At 47.9% G+C, this 17,349-nt stretch overlaps 2 protein-coding genes across 2 annotated transcripts in view; both read left to right on the top strand.

The window, feature by feature from the left end:
- Positions 1 to 17,349, top strand: part of RASSF2 (Ras association domain family member 2) — a 77,250-nt gene that overhangs the window by 47,920 nt on the left and 11,981 nt on the right. The window lies entirely within an intron of this gene.
- LOC122463858 (putative glycine-rich cell wall structural protein 1) lies at positions 5 to 5,139 on the top strand. The gene is made up of 2 exons (XM_043536182.1): positions 5 to 857; positions 2,588 to 5,139. The coding sequence occupies exons 1-2, from the start codon at positions 721 to 723 to the stop codon at positions 3,075 to 3,077; spliced, it is 627 nt and encodes a 208-aa protein (XP_043392117.1). The 5' UTR covers positions 5 to 720; the 3' UTR covers positions 3,078 to 5,139.

Raw genomic sequence — 17,349 nt, 5'->3', positions numbered from 1 at the left:
AAAGGCTCATTTCATAGTGACATAGGCAGCATTTGATCTTAGTCAGTTGTCTCTTGTTGGCCTTTTGGCTATCTGCCTCAGTACTGGACTCTTCAGATGTTTATCTTCCAGATGGCAAAATTCACCCCTTTGTAGAGGTGGCTGCAGAATGTCTGTGCATCACTTAAGTCCCACTTTAAAACTTACTTTGAGGTCTTATCTGAGACTACCCCCTTTACCTAGGGCTGTATTTCCTCCATAGAGTACTGAACTGTGCTGTTTGGTACTAAGGGGGGGGGGGGGGGGGAATTCCTTCCTGACCCCGATATCACTTTATGCCCTGAAGCATGAGGCTTGGTCTTCTGGGGGAAGGTTATCCTGCCTAGTGTCTCTGCAGATGATGATAACCTGGTAAATGGACAAGACTTGTATAGGATTATCTTCCTCTGTAACCTTGTCCAGAGCCTGCGTGGTGGATTCCAGCCTCTTCCCAGTGGCTAAGTATCTACACTGAAACATGCCTGACACCACGCCTCTGGAAAGTGAGGCTGCATCCTGCAAAGCTAACCTGCAGCCCCTCATGCAAAGGCCACAAGTGAATGACTGAAGGCCCAGCAGAGAGAGTCTGCAGAGTGTCTCTAATAGTAACCATTCCAAAGATAGCACGTGGCTTTAACATAGTCCTCACTGGGCAGGATGTGATGAGTGATGTCAGCTCCATTTGTTAGTCATGGTTAGCTGATGGGGAATCCTAGTCCTGTAGAGTCGCTGATGCTTTATCACCAGCACACATGCAGAATGCAGCACTTTGGAAGTTGTCCCTCAGCAGATGATTTCCCTGCAGGGAATCAAGCTGTCTCTTACTGCCCCAGCAACAAGTAAGTGAAGCTATTTTCTTTGTCTGATCTAACATTTATTTTCACATGCTCCTGGTTTGATTGCATTTCTTGGACTTTTAAATACAGGAAGGTCTAAGTCTTGGTTATTGTTCTTGTCTTGCAAGCTGGTGTGCAGACATGCTAACCTGTTTGTATCTATTACTTCCTAAGCATTCAAAGTAAAGAGCATGTGAAGGAAAAATTGCAGCAGATGATTGGGTTTAAATGCCTTCAAATAGCAGAAATAAAGGGGACTGGATGGGGAAGGATAGAACTGAGGGACTAGGCTTGTGGGGACCCTAGAAACAGCAGAGATGGGGTAGATAAAGTGCAGATTGCAAGGCTGTAGCATTCCAAGATTTGCCTCTTGGAACATATGAAACTCAGCCTGGATCCTATGATGTGAAGAGTACAGAGCTCTGCTCTGACTTGGATACACTTGAGTGTTTTCTCATGAGATGAGCCACGCACCTTTATTCTGTATGCTTAAATGAGGAGGCAGAGTGTGAAATGACATCTGGCATGGGGAGCTGACAGTAGATGGGAAATAAACAATTTGCCTTAATGTCTTTCTGTCCGAGAACTGCATACATGGTTGACTGCAATTCTGTTCAGATGCTATGGGGATGGGCATGTCATAAACACCCAGCTGGACTCTCTGCTGATCTAGATCTGTAAGCGCCGCTCGACAGGAACTCGGCAGAGCCCTGGTGCTGCTCAAAAAGCGCTTAGCTGTGTTTGCAGGATCAGCGTCTCTAATATATACTAAATAAAGCAGATCTCTTCCCCTCTCCCTCCCAAATCTGCTCTGTATGAGCTTTTATACATTTTGTTTTTCATTCCCTATATTTATGAAATGGGCTATTTGATGGCTATCCTCACACAGATCTTTGCACCCAAATTGCTGACTTAAATGCTATGTCTGCTCTTCCATTGAAGAGCATGGAACCACGTGTGCATGGGGCTTTTCAAAAGTGCTTTGTAAACATTGAGTGTGTGGCCAGTGCTCGCCAGGGCAGCGCTTGGATGGTGATGGCTCAGCAATTATGCCCAACGGATTTTGTTTGGTCAGCTCACGGGGAGAAGGTTCTGCTGTGTCACGGGTGCTATGCAAGTTACCGCAGCTCACCCTGTGAACAGCAGGATGACGAGTGGTTCTGGTGATTTTAATACTCAAAGGGCATTGTCCAAATAACAAGACTATGGAAATCCCTTGATTGATGCCAGTTGTCTTTCCATTGACTCACAGTTTCAGGCCAGATATAACCAGACCTCCCCTTTTAAATAATTGTGGAAATAACTTTGCTCTGAAATTTTTGTCCAGCTGTGTTGTAGGTCATCAACAGATGAACTTTGATATAGCACTCAAGTATATATAAACTTTATCTCCTCTTTAAGATGACCCCGTAGATAGCAAACCTCTTTAATATTACTTGCATTAAGGTTTGCACCGAGGGGCCTCACCAGAGATTGGATCCTCGTTGCGCTAGGTGCTGTACTATACGAGAGTCCCTTCCTGGAGGAGCTAGATGGATGAGACAGACAAAGAGCGGGAGGGGAAACAGAGGCACAAAGCCTGGCCCGAGGTCACACAGCAGCGCTAGGAACAGAACTCGGGTCTGTTGAAGCCAAAGTACAGACCGGTGGGCTAGGTATCAATGCACCATTCTTTGTAGCGTTCCCTGTGGTGAATCCAGGGCTCACTTCCCTCCCTCGTGTACCTGTTGCAGGTGTGGCAGGATGAGGAGAACCCTGAAGGCCTGGTACTGGATAATCATGCTCGTGCTCGCTGTCTTCAGTGAGGCTGCGTTTTGCCGAAGAGGAGGAGGAGGAGGAAGAAGAAGCGGAGGAGGAGGAAGCGGGAAAAATGGAGGAGGAAGCGGAGGGAGGCGCGGGGGATTCCAGGCCCTCCCGAAGAGCAGCAGCAGCCAGAGCAAAGAGAGCAGCTCCAGGGGTGGGGTGAAGATGGCCGGAGCAGCTGCCGCCGGGGCTGCCATTGGGTACGGCCTGGGCGCTCTTGGGAGGTCTCGCCACTCCCGCGTAGGCCATGGCGCTTCAGGAGGAAGGCAGGTGCCACTGAGTGGCCAGGGCTATTCCAACTGGTCACACCCCCTCATGGAAGGAGAGTTCTACAACCGGGCCCCGAAGGATGCTGAAGGCCTCACTGCCCTGCTTCTGTCTCCAATTGGGTGCTGCCTTAGTATTCTCCTTAGGGGCTGAACAGTGCCCCCCGCCCCAGTAAGTTAAGCAATGAGGAAGAGAGAGAGGCTGTGCACCTCCTTAATGCCGGACTCGTCTAATCTGCGTGTAGGTAAACCCAGGGTGCTGTGTCGAGAGCTGGGCGAACCCCTTTCGAGGCTGGGCCACGATGGGTTTGCTATTTTTTATGATTTTTTGTACCGTTTGTAGCTGGCTGGCAGGAGTGGAACTACAGCGAGGGCTGGAGGTCAGATGGAACCAACTTTCCACCCCAGTTCGCTAAAATTTAACCCTCTAGGCAAGGCAGAGGTCTAATGGGTTTGGGAGTATTCGCATGCAGTTGAAGCTAGACACATGCATAATCAGGGCATTGGTGCTGAATGGTGCAACAATGTATGAGGCCCTTCATCTTTGCCGAGGGCGATCTGAAACAAAAATTCCTATTCTGCTGCGTGATAGGGTGAATTGGAAGAAAATCCAGTGAAAGGCATAGAATTACACTGCAAGTGCATGTGAAGGTGAAAGCAGGCCCCTCCAAGCCCTGTGCATCCAGTGTGATGATAGATCTGAGCCCCAGTTGTAGCCCAGGACCCTATTGTGCTAGGCGCTAAACAAAAAGCTGGTCCCTGCCCCAAATTGCTTACAATCTAAGTATAGAACAAGAGACGGTATAGAACACCTGGAGACCGACAGCCATCTAACACTGTTTGCTTTCTCTCTCGGATGTTCTCCCTAGTCTTGCTCTAAGGCAAAGAGATGGACTTCATGAAGCAGAGTCACCTTCCCCACTGTCAATAACCCTACAGTTTTTGGGGGGAACAGAACCACAACGCCATCGCAAAGGAGCAAGCTGAGGGCTGGTGCTGATTTTTGCAAGTCTTTTTAGATCAGCTTTTGGCTTGACAAAAGTCCAAGCCAGCTGTTGGGTTTTTTTGGGAGGGGGGTCTCTGGATCCAAGTATCCAGCCTCTTGTTCTTCAAAGTTCAGCTTAATTACTTAAATTAAAACCCAGTCCTGACAAAGCCTGATGTCTAGTTAGAGGCTGGATTTGATAGGACTTGGGCTTCCACAGTCCATAGGACCTCTAGAAAATTCAGCCATGGTTCTTGCAACCCTCTAGTGCCTTCTAATTCTAATAAACAGAGCTCACTACAGCCACTAGGCCTTTTGTGCCACTTATTCCATGATCTTTTATTAAATTGCTTTGTTTCAATAAAGCTCTAAAAACGAGACCTCAGCTGATTAATTGAAAACTGTCAGGAATTCTCCAACAGCACAGTCAGCCAGGGCACCAGGCCAGGATCCAAGGGCCTGTTCATAGCTTCCATACATATAACTATTCCCAAGCATCTGAGAATCTCAGTTAAGGATTAGGGCCCCAGCGCATTAGGTGTAGCACAGACACGTTAAGCCTCACAAGCTCCATAAAAGATAGCAGTGGATGAAACCCCCGCAGTGGGTAGGGGTGGGTGGGTTAGCAGGATAAGATAATAAAACTGAATTTAGCGCACAACAAAAAGCAAAAGTCCCAGCTCCCCCCTCTGCTAGTCTAATTAAACGTTGGAGCTGGCTGCTATCATTCGAAATTTCTGGGAACCTTTTCAAAAGTCTTCATGACATTTTTCAAGTTCTCTGAACCAGCTCTTGTTAATAAATATACCATTAAAGAAAAACGTGTAAACCCCTGAACACTGCATCTTCCCTCTCCAGGTCTGGCTGAGCCCCTACAGGGCGTGCGTTAATTACAGCTCTCCACAGGCAAGGATGTCTTTATTTTATTTTTTTTAGCTCGGGCTGTGGTGACTCATGCTTTGAACACCAGAGGTTCCCAGTTGAATTCCCAGTGTCCTCCAAAAGGACGATTACCACAACTGTGCACAGCCGTTCTAGGTGCTGCTATTTTCTTTGACATGATTAGAACTTGCTTGGTTTTTTTCTTGCCCCTCATCCTGCACGTCCATATTTTTACAAGGCTCTATAAGGAGGGCCCTACCAAATTCATGCCCATGAAAAATGTGTCCCGGACCATGAAATCTGGTCTCCCCCTGTGAAATCTGTATAGTACAGGGTAAAAGCACACAAAAGACCAGATTTCACAGGGGAGAGCAATGTTTCTCAAATTGGAGGTCCTGACCCAAAAGGGAGTTGCAGGGGGGTTGCAAGGTTATTTTAGGGGGTTGCGGTATTGCCACCCTTACTTCTGCCCTGCCTTCGGAGCGGGGCGGCCGGAGAGCGGCGACTGTTGGCCAGGCGCCCGGCTCTAAACACAGCGCCCCTCCCGCAGCAGAGCAGAAGTCAGGGTGGCAATACCCTACCGTGCCTTCCTGACTTCTGTGTTGTACCAATAAAATAAAAACCAGCAGGATCTTATTAAAGGGAAAAAGGCAAAATACCACATTTATTGTGAATACAGAAAGAATCATAGTAAGCAGTTAGTTACAGCTGTAACATTCCATTCAATCTCATCTTTATTCACACATTCATTCATACACACACACACACACAGGTTCTGCAAGGTTGTTATCATAGTAAGCAGTTAGTTATAGCTATAACATTCCATTCAATCTCATATTTATTCACGCATTCACTCATACACACACACACACACAGGTTCTGCAAAGTTGTTATCATAGTTACCAGCCTTAGAGTTGCTCATGCCAAGCCACTGGCCAGGTGGCCTGGACATGAGGAGGGAGCAGGGCCTTGTCAGATGCTCATCTGATGCTCCTGGAAGTTGGTTTGCAGAATCAGACCCCAAAGTTCTCACTTTTTAGAGTCTATTTTTATAGGAATTTCTTCCTATGCCAGTCTATGGGAATTGCTGCATCATGCTGTTGCTGAATCAATCAGCAGATGGCACATTCCTGACGGCTCCAAGATGTTATCTTGTTCTTTGGTTCTCCCATTCTTGAGGCTGTTGGGTGGATTCCAGTCTGCCCTCCGGGGGTCCTCTGGTTATTTCCACTTGACGCCTTCTTCAGCCGATGGACACTGGATTCTTAGGCTGGCACCTCCCTGATCATTCAGTTATTATCCACACCAAGCATCCATCCACATACATCCTCTATCTCTACTTTAATCACAATTGTTAATACAACAAAAGGGCGGGGAGTCTCTGGGTGCTGTTTCTGTTGTTAGAGTATTGCTTTGAGTCTCTGTGAATTGCTTTGAGAACAGACTCTGTCTTAGAATGTACTAACACAATTAGCAGCTTGCAAGTTTCACACACACAGGGAGAGAAACAGTACCAAAAACCAAGAGACCTCTTAATTAGTAATACCCTGGAATTTAAACTATGGGGAATCAAACTCATTTGTGATTTTAATACAGAACTTCTTTAATATGATCCAACATCTGCGCTGCTGCTGACAGTGACTCTGCCTTCGGAGCTGGGCTCCTGGCCAGCAGCTGCCGCTCTCCAGCTGCCCAGCTCTGAAGGCAGCGCCCCACCAGCAGCAGCGCGGAAGTAAGGGTAGCAGTACAATACACTTGCGACCCCCGCCCCCAAGTCGTTTTTGGGTCAGGACTCATACAATTGCAATAGCTGAAATCATGAAATTTACGGTTTTAAAAATCCCAGGACCATGAAATTGACCAAAATGGACCGTGAATTTGGTAGCACCCGACCTATAAGCCACATTTGGCTCCCAGGGTATGCGTTAAGGGTGAAGATCCGCCCTATGGAGCACATAAGGCCCAGGAGTGTCTTTCACCCAGGTGTTAGTAAAGCAATGTCCAGGCAAGCAGGTCAAAAGTTGCTCACCCCTTAAGGAATGGTTTGCACAAAGGAAAGAATCTGTTGTGGCACGAGTGTGCATCCCTTTTTTGCATTAGCCAGGCAAAAACCTAGCCCCCTTCCAAGAATGTGCATGGATCCCATTCAGCGAGAGGCATTTTCCCCGCCCCCGCCAAGAAGTGAAACACTAGCTGGACTCCAGCCTATGTGGCCTACGAGCATGTTGCAGTGATGGCTTTGATGCCGTGCCAGCGTGGGGCTGTGCTGACTTAGGATGAGGCAACTTATTGCCTCGCAAAGCAGTGTCACAATTGGAACATCACACCCAATATGTCACCACAATTATTCTGTAGCTCTCCCTGCGTTTACTCTGTGTCAATACCTCCCAGCTCTTTGTGGGTTGGGAACTATTGTGTTAAAGGAGGCAACACAAAGGACTGATCTGATAGCTAGAAACGCAGGGCTGTTTCCTAATTACTTGGCAGTAGATACACTGGCCTTTTTGAATGACTCCACGCTCAGAAATGTACACAGGATTATGGGACAGCCTGTCTTTGGTGGGAGGACAATACTGCTTTTAATCCATTGCTCAATCCCAAAGAGTACTATCAAGAGCTGCATGATCGGGAAGGCTGGAACCTTCCAAGACAGACTCCGGGCTCGCTCCTTGATTACTTCTATGGGCTTGGGCAATTCACTTCACCTTGCTGTGCCTCCATTTTCCCATCTGTAAAATGGGAACGCTAAGGTTGACCCACTTTGCAGAGGTACTTGGGAGGATTCTTTTAAAAAGTGCATTGAAGAGGAAAAAAACCCTTCATAAGGGCTATGTATGTGTATTACTGCTTTCCACCAGCCTTAGTATTTGGCCATAGCTTAGCAAACAATTACAATGATGGTTCTGGAAAATTATAAAATGGATGAGAAACGTTAACCTGTAAGATAGACAGCGTAATCCACAGAACTGGGAGCCAGGCAGCCTCAGGTTCAGATTCAGCCTTGTCAGTGACTCACTGCCTGGCCTCAGGTGAGTCATATCTCCATTTGTAAAATGGGTAATAATACCTCCGCACCTATCTCACAGGGCTGTTGTGCAGATGAATTAGCTAATGGTTAAATAGTGCTTTCAATAGAGCGGGTGCTACGAAGGCACCGATTTGCTGTATTGTTGTAGGTTTGGTGTGCTGACTTGTGTCATGCGGTTAGATTTTACATTTTAAAAAAAGGTGAGAGCTTCCACTGTAAACAAATGGGTGGGTTCAGAGACATGTGAGAGAAAAGCCCTGAGCTGCAACCTTTAATAAAGTTTTGCCTTGAGATGCTCTGTCGCTTACCTTTACTGTTCTAACCTCATCTCTTCCCCATCCCACCCCATTCTACTGCCCTGGAACAGAACTTCTGCACTGAGGGTTTGCTGCTGACTTCTTTGCATTCAGCTGATGGCAGATGCCTCTGTTTGACCCCCATACACGCACCCAGGGCCAGGCATGAGGTTAATGCACCACTGAAGTCCCTAAAGCAACGGTATGTGGGATTTGCCTCAGTGTTGTGCTGGCTGAGTGTGAATAGAAGGCATCTGGTCACACACCTGACACCTCCTTGCCTGTCTTCTACCACTGCGTGCAAATACATCAAGCACCAAATCATACAACTCTTTTAACTTGCACACCTAGGCGCAAGCCCCCTTACAAGCAGGTGTCTCTTATCTCTTCTCATTAGTCAGTGATTTGATGGTTCCAGGTGAGACTCGTTAGCTTTCTCCAGCAGAAGCCTTCCCTGACATTTTTTTCCTCTAACAGCTTGGCAGAGGAAGGCAAACAACCCCCAGGCAGCCAATTCAGCTTCTGTTTATCCTTCTGTGGAGAAGGGGCCAACCTGAGGCTTCCTGAAAAGTCCTTCTGAACTCAGGGGGAGCTCTCAATAATAATATTTGTCCCTGAGTTTTGTATTATCTCCCCTTGTGGGTTATCCATGTGCTAGGAGAAAAGAGCCATTCAAAAATCCTTGGTTAGCCAAGGTATGAGACCCACCCCTGCTAGAAGCAAAGAGGGGGAGGAAAAATCAAGCAAACAAAAGCCCTGGCTAACTCAGAGAAGACATGTATTCAGACCTGGTCATCTTCCTCCAGGAGGTAAGTCTCAACTCATGATTTTTAACCTGAGCTTTGTAGGTGGGCTGATGCCTTTGCCACTTGCCCTTCTATTATAGTGTTCAGAAACTGCCTGGAAGATACAATGATGCATCTACCACTGCTATAGAGGCAGAGACTTATTAAAGGTGCATCTGCTTAATGTGTAGCCCAAATTAGGGTTTATTTTCTATTAACTCTGTCACGAGGCTGCTTTGAGGCTGAGAGGTGACTGCGAAGAGGGGTGGTTAATGCTGTGGTTGGGGTGAGGGAAATCTAGCCAGGAGTTCTGGACCCCTGATTTTTCAAGCTACCGTATATGACAGATCCCTGTCTAAGTCGCTGGGGTTTTGTGCTGGGGTCTGCCTGTGCTTTGTGACTTACAGGGTCGTGGTCAGGTATATCACTTGCTGGTGGAATCTTGACTCTGTTCAGCATGGAGAGGTCCTTTCCAAGCTAAAATATAGGCCTCATTCAGCTATGGAAGAGCAAGGTAGATTCAATTCTGCATTGAACAGGGCCAGCAAAATTCTAACTGCAGCATCTTCCTCCTTGGTGAAGAGGACTGGTTAATACTCGGAGCCTGAGCTGGGGTTGTAGCAACGACTTTGAGAAAAAGGAGCCTTGCATTGCCATCTTCCAGATGCTTTCACTCATAAATTTAGTGAGGCATCATGCAATCCTTTGCAGATACAGGTATGATACATCACAAACAAGGCAAGCTGCGGCCGAGAGGTACGGGTGGGAGCTTTGTATAGCTGTAACAGTAGGAATGTGGGATTTTGTTCCCAGTCCTACGTTCAGACCGCTGCATGATTCCAAAAGTCTGTGAACTGCACAGATCTGTGGTTTGATCCTGAAGCCTGTGCAGGTGCAGTACAATTTCATTGGCTGAAGAACTGAGCCCATGGTATGCACGTCAGCGTGAGAATACATGTGGAACTCCAGGATTGCCCTCTTCCGGTCACTTGGGTGCCTATCACTACGCTCTAAAGCAGCAGAGAGATTTTTAGGCTAAATAAATATTACCAGGCTATGGCGTGTAGCCAAGAGTCTTAGAGCAAAAACTGACACAAGATGTTGAGTGTACAGCTGAAGATACCTGAAAGGGGCTTGATTTTCAGAGGGCTGGTGGGCATCATACCCTGAAAATTGGGCCCCTTTAAGGTGTTTCAATTTGGGCACCCAAAAGTGAATGACCCCAAATTGCTTGTCATTTCTGACAATCTTGCAGCGTGTCAGGGGCTGGGGGCAGGGAGAGAAACGCACGGAGCTTTTCTTAAAAGCTGCAAAGACCAGATTTTAAACAACTACTTGGTGGCGATAATAACAATATAAAAGCTTTTCTTCAGATGTCGCTGACTCACTTGAAACAGTCTGTTTTCACATTTTCCTCCTGCCTTCCTCCTTGTGGCTTGACGGCTGCTGATGTGACGCTGTATTGAAAGAGTTCTTTAAAAAACAAACTAACTATAAAACAAAACAAAAACCCTGACAAATCCCTCCCACTAGATTTGCCAGAAGCTGGGAATGGGCGACAGGGGATGGATCACTTGATGATTCCCTGTTCTGTTCATTCCCTCTGGGGCACCTGGCACTGGCATTGGGCTAGATGGACCTTTGGTCTGACCCAGCATGGCCATTCTTATGTTGTACTGTTACCATTATCAACTGCTGTTTATTTTAGAGGGCAGCCCTGTGGATAAATCGGCAGTGTTAATCATCGCAGCATTTCCCCTGTTCTCTATGAATGTGGGATCAAGTTCTTTGGTGATAGTCGCTTGCATTACACTATCCTGATGAGCTAGTGGGGGTGCTTGGCACACTGAGCCATTCTCACAGGGGCAGGATCTGGAGAGGTTTTTTTTTTTTTTTTTTCTCTGAACAGAATAATATCTCCTGCTGGTGACTTCAACGGGGGCGGGAGTGGGAACAGTCACGCCTCAAAGGCGTGGAGGGACAAGTACACGTCTTTACCTGGGGTAATTGCATATGTGGTACTAGGGAATGTGCCTTCCGAGGCAAGCTCCTTAAGCACTGAGCGATCAGTGAACACCCCAGACTGAAATGTAGGGTTCCGACCAGCCCTGGATGAAAGTGCCATTCCCTGGCACTCCTCTTCCCCCCCTCAAGTCTCCCTGGTCTCCAGCTGAGGCCTAACATTGCTGAACAAAGTAGCGCCAGCTCTCATTTTAAGGGTACGTCTATGGAGCAGCTGGGAGGTGCAATTCCCAGCTGGGGTAATCCTATTCTTGTGGTCAGAGTCTAAAAAGAACAGTGGGGATGTGGCAGCTTGGGCGGTGTGTCAGACTAGCTGTCTGAATACACCCCTGCCTGACTCGCTGGGTTCGCGCTCGGGGGGCTAACCCGAGGCCCCCATCGCTACCCTGCTAATTTTCGGTGCTAGCTTGAGCAGAACTACTGCGTATCTGGCTCCTCTAGCTGGCAGCCACGCATCCCAGCTGCTGCATAGGACCCTAAGGGGTCCATCACTTTAGGATGGTCCAGTGGTTAGTGCAACTAGCCTAAGATTTGCAGAGCAGGGAGTGGAACCCAGGTCTCCCTACAAATTCCCTATGTGACCTTGGTTAATTCACTTAGCCTTTCCGGTCCCCCTCTGCAAAATAGGGTCTTAGAACTGCCCGACCTGTTGTGAGGATAAATACATTAAAAGTTGTGAGACTTTCCTACTGCACTGATGAGGGGCCACATAAGAACCTTTCAGAGTAGCAGCCATGTTAGTCTGTATTCGCAAAAAGAAAAGGAGTACTTGTGGCACCTTAGAGACTAACCAATTTATTTGAGAATAAGCTTTCATGAGCTACACGAAGAGAGAACGAGGGGGGAAGGCAGAGAGAGCAAAGGAAAGGTGAGTGTCAGGCATGGAATCGCAGTCTGTTTTAAACACGAGGTTTTTCTAAAACAGCAGCCACTAAAGAGAAATGGGCTTCCACACAACTTGAGTTCCAGCTTTGTCTCCCTGGTTTCCGAGGGACCATGCTCTGTTAATGCTGTACCGCACACGGAGAGCTGACTAGTGTACTGTAAGTGAACATCATTACAGTGAGGAGTAATGGATCGGAGCACATCTGGTGGCATTTATCCCAAAGACTATTTTCAGTAAAAGTTTGCTAGAAAGAGGCCGGGGGTGGATGCCCTGTAGAATCCTTTGCTCACTGTGTTTTAACAGGCATTTTGTAAGTTACTTTCTAGTACTTGTTTCAGAGTAGCCGCCGTGTTAGTCTGTATTCGCAAAAAGAAAAGGAGTACTTGTGGCACCTTAGAGACTAACCAATTTATTTGAGCATAAGCTTTCCTGAGCTACAGCTCACTTGCATCCGATTGTAATGCATCCGATGAAGTGAGCTGTAGCTCACGAAAGCTTATGCTCAAATAAATTGGTTAGTCTCTAAGGTGTCACAAGTACTCCTGTGCTTTCTAGTACTTGTTTATTGCCTTTCTCCTGTTTAAATAATTGTTCGTGAAAATGACAGGGAACCAAGAGGTGACACTTATCAGCCCGATGTGGTGCTGTTATTTTGCAGCAGAGGAGAATGCAGTGAGAAGGTGACTCATGGCTTAATGAAGAGATGTGTCAGGCCTTCTGAAAGCAGGGCGGGCTGTTTCTACAATGATGCTTACCATTGATTACGGATTCAGATGTGCCAGGATTCGGACGAGAGTTGGGATTCATTCAGATGACGCTTTCGCTGACAGGGGTTTCTTTCATCCATATCCTGGATCTAGCTGCCCTCAGAAAAATGTTCTTTTGCTTGCAAGCACATTCTGTTTCACTCACGTAAACATGTCTGAACACCCGCAGCTACAGCATAGCTTGACCCTCAACAACAGCACCCTAGAATTCCCACTGGGTTGTGTCTTAGATTTCCGGTCCCTTGATGTTGACCATATTATTATGGTCATAGTTGTAGGCCCCAAACAAGATTGGGCTCTGTTGTTCTAGGCACTGTACATACGCATAGCAAGAGATAGTCGGTGCCTTGAAGAAATTACAGTCCAAATAAGGACAACTGGTAGGGGGGAAACAGAGGCACAGAGCATGGCAGTAACTTGTCCAAGATGACAGAGCAGGTCTCCTGGCGGAGCTGGGACTCGAATCCAGGTCTCCTGGCAGAGCTGGGACTCGAATCCAGGTCTCCTGAGTCCCAGTCCAGTGCCTTATTGACTGGTCCATGCTCTTTGTCGTTTCACATTTCTAAAGTGATCAGATTTCCAAACTGGCGAACAGGGACCTCTGTCATGTGGAAGGGGGCACGGTGGGGAATTCCATTCTGGGATATGCCCTGGAGGATGCTGGGAATGGGTGAGGGAGAGAGAAAATGGTGCTGACTTCTCCCTCTCTTCAGGGACAAGGCAAATGCCTACTCCCAATCCTTCCCAGGCATGGGGGAGAAGGGGTGGCTTGAGGACTTGTGCAAAATTGAAGGCTTATTGGGAGGAGTGGAGGAAGAAGAGAAGAAGTGAGACACATAGCAGGCCTGGTGGGGGATGGCTTGTCCATCTAGCTATTTATGCTACCCTCGTTGCCCTGGTTCTGCAGCGCCGTGAGCAGTGCTGTTTGTCCTTGAGAAGGTGCACAGCTGCTCACCGAGCCAGTTCATTTAAGAGCCAGACTGGTGCTCTCTAATGGATTATTATACAGTGCTGTACTAGAGGGCATCCCTTTTACAGCCCAAGGGGAATTTCCTGCCCTGTGGTGCTTACTGTCTAAGGCCCTGTCTCTGCAAACGCTTAAGTTCCTGGGTAACTCTATGTGTGTGCGCTCAGTGAAGTTCACAACCTGCCCAGACACAGCAAATGATGAACCAGCTTCTTTACCAATGCTCCCTATTAACAATCCTGACGACACCTCCTTCCAGAAAGCCCACTCCCTCCCCAAACCTGAGGCAAAAGTAGTTTTTACAGCATGCCCAGCAGGTTGGAGCCAGGCTCTGGAAAGGGAATGGGAAACAAACTCCAAGCCCAAGAAGCTCTCACAAAGAGCATCTTGCTAGCAACACCCCCTTCTCTATACTGAATAGTGTCTAGCTTGAGAGCTTCTGCTGACTACACTTGTGGTCGCATCATAGGGGGAGTGCAATGATTTGTTGGCCTGAAGAATGTTATTCAGCCACTAGATGTCTCTATGACATATAGACGTCCAGCACGTGGCTCCTGGTAAACAAGGGATACTAAGCTGGAATTTGAGCTGTGTGGAAGCCTGTTTATCTGTAGCTGTTTTGTTTAACGAATGGTTTGTTGTTTAAGGAGGTCTGTGAAAACTGCTAAAATTCCCAATAGCGCTTGGATAAGCTGAGTATTTAGGGGAGTCCTCTGCAGCTCCGAGAACTGTTTAGATGAGAGAGCGACCATTCTGTGGTTATCTTTACTATGCACACCCATAAGTGCAAGGAGTGATGAGAGAGATTCCTTCCTGGCAGCACTTAGAACTTGTGCAAGGTTAGCCCAACTCCTCTTAACTCTCCATGGGGTTTGAACATTGCTTTCTATTTATGCTCCGAGCTGAAGGAAATGCCGGGAAGCCTGCGATATCTTTCCAGTAACTCTTGTTTAAACGTGTAATTTGCCTTTCCTGCTAGGCTCGATTGCTGTTACGCTTTGCGTTGTAAAGAGTGGCTTTTTGGACATGATTTACCTCTCTTCCCCCACTACTTATACAATGAAGTGTTTTCTGGCTTCTGGGCTGCAATAGCCCTTGTCACCAATAACTTCCTTTCTGACTGATCCGCCGTGCACCAGAGAACTGTACACCCCTGGTTTGATCATTATGACAGTTACCATATGTATTAGATTTGTGGTGATGCGGTGCAGTATATAAACATTGCAAAGTCTTCAGGACTAACAGCCTTTGATAATCTGTGGAAGCAAGACAGACAAAAGATGGAAGAAAGGCAAGCAGCCTTCTCCCCATTTTATAAGTGGGGTGGGGGAGAGAAGGAAGATGAGAGATTAAGCAACTTGCTCAAGGTGACACAGGGAGTCTGTTCCAGAGCAAGGAGATGAATCCAGGTCTTCTGAGGTCCAGTGTCTTAACCGAAGAACATCCTTCATCTCTAACTAGGAGTTACTCTACCGGGTCCTTCACGGATATTTTAAAGGGAAAAACTTTTAAATGTACGTACCACGCCATACCCACAAAAGGTGATCCCAACTCTGTACTGTACCTGGGTGTGCGGCACACACAATGGGGCATGTAATTATTGTGTTGTGCCTCTGTACAGATAGAGTAAAACATACCCCTGTGCAGAGGGGAGGCATAAATCCTCTTCTCAAGGTCTGGGGAGTTCAAGAGAGGCATGGGCATTGCGCTGGCCTGCTGCATGGCGGGGTGGGTGAATTTCACCCGTAGCCTGGAAGCACCAAACAGACGCCTATGTTGGAGAGTGAACCTGCGACCTCTGGCTCTTAAAACAGGTCTGCTAGCCAAGGCAGTGACACGCTTATCAACCACTATACTCACTTGTCCACCACTAGAAGGGGACAGAGCACCACCCTGAGTGGATGTGGGTTATACATATATGGAAAAATACTGTACTCTGTTCCCATTATGATCCCGGGCAAAAGTCCCATTGAAACCAATGGGAGAGTAAAACACCTACTTCCTCTTTGGTTTTTTTTTGTCTGAGGAAGGGCTGAAGGCTCCAAACCCATTTGCATTCTATTCCTTGCTGCTGTTGTCCTGGGAAAGCAAATGTATAATCCTTCAGGCCAAAAAGACTAATGTATAATCAAATGCAAAAAAAACCCAACCCTCAAACCCGCATATCCAAGGGCACGAACTAAAGAGGAGCCAGCCTTGCTCAGAATTGTTTTGGCTTTTGCCAGATTGCCTCTCACCCCTAGTCAACAATAAAATACCCAAGTCATCGTCCACTCACGCTGTCTAAACCTGCCGTTCAGAGATCTGATGGTATTACAGCATTGCATACTCAGTGTTGATGCATTTGTGTTCATACGATATAATTATCCCTTTATGTCATGTATCTGGGGTCTACCTAGGGGTGCAAAAGCATAAACATGGACTTCTCTAGACTCATAGTTTAAAGTAGTGGTTCTCAAACTTTTGTATTGGTGACCCCTTTCACAGAGCAAACCTCGGAGTGTGACCCCCCCCTTTATAAATTAAAAACCTCTTTTTTTTATATTTAACACGATTATAAATGCTGGAGGTGAGGTGGGGTTTGGGGGTGGAGGCTGACAGCTTACAGCCCCCCGAGAGGTCACGACCCCCACTTTGAGATCTCCTGGTTTTAGGGACCAATAGTCATGTAGTCTGACGTTCTGTACATCACAGACCTCTAAACACCACCCAGTGACCCCTGTATTGCACCCAATAACTTGGATTAGATTAAAATATTAAAACATGTCAGAGACTAAACCACGGGTGGGCAAACTTTTTGGCCTGAGGGCCACATCGGGGAATAGAAATTGTATGGCAGGCCATGAATGCTCACAAAATGGGGGTGGGGGTGAGGGCTCTGGGCTGGGGCTGGGGATGATGAGTGTGCGGTGTAGGAGGGGGCTCTGGGCTGGGACCTAGGGGTGCGGAGGGCGGGAGGGGGATCAGGGCTGGGGCAGGGGGTTGAGGTGTGGGGAGAGGCTCAGGGGTGCAGGTTCTGAGCTGCGCTTACCTCAAGTGGCTCCCGGAAGCAGCAGCATGTCCCTTCTCCAGCTCCTACACAGAGGCGCAGCCAGGCGGCTCAGCACGCTGCCCCATCCGCAGGCACCGCCCCTGCAGCTCCCATCAGAGCACCGGAGGGGGCCATTGGAGGGCATAGGAACCGAAGTGGGGCCATGCCGTGGGTTCTGGGAGCCACATGGAGTGGCCCTGACCCTGCACCCCAGCTAGAGTACTGGAGCAGGGCCATGCCGCAGCTTTCGGGAGCCGTGTGGTGCGGCCCTGAGCCTGCTCCCTGGCTGGAGCGCCAGAGCGGCCCCCGACCCAGCACCTTGTCTGGAATGCCGGTGTGGGGCCGAGCCGCAGACCCCGCTTCCCAGCGGAGCTGGCTGGCTGGCTTAAAATGGCTCTTAGGCCGGATCCGACCAACAGGCCGTGGTTTGCCCACCCCTGGACTTAACTGTTGTGTGCCAGAGGCAGAGAATGGGAGAGCCCAAGCTGAGGTTCCTGCAATGGTAGGGAATTGATTTGGTGAGAGAGACCCAGATGTACCTAGCAAGTGACCCACACTCCATGCAGAGGAAGGAGAGAAAGGATGATCCCACATACACTTAAAACCGAGTATAGCCTCTCGTCCAGCAGCACATTTAAGCAAGTACTTTGATTCAATCACAGGAGCAGGCCCATTGAAGTCAATGCTCTTCTCATGTGCTTAAAGTTAAGTATTTGCGTAATTGCTTTTCAGGACTGTTAGAGAGCTTATTCCTTCGCTCTCCCACTTCCCTGGTCC

The sequence above is a fragment of the Chelonia mydas genome, chromosome 26, assembly GCF_015237465.2.
Source record: "Chelonia mydas isolate rCheMyd1 chromosome 26, rCheMyd1.pri.v2, whole genome shotgun sequence".
Classification (NCBI taxonomy): domain Eukaryota; kingdom Metazoa; phylum Chordata; order Testudines; family Cheloniidae; genus Chelonia; species Chelonia mydas.
The sequence above is the reverse complement of the archived record's forward strand: the minus strand, read 5'-3'. Positions and strand labels throughout refer to the sequence as shown.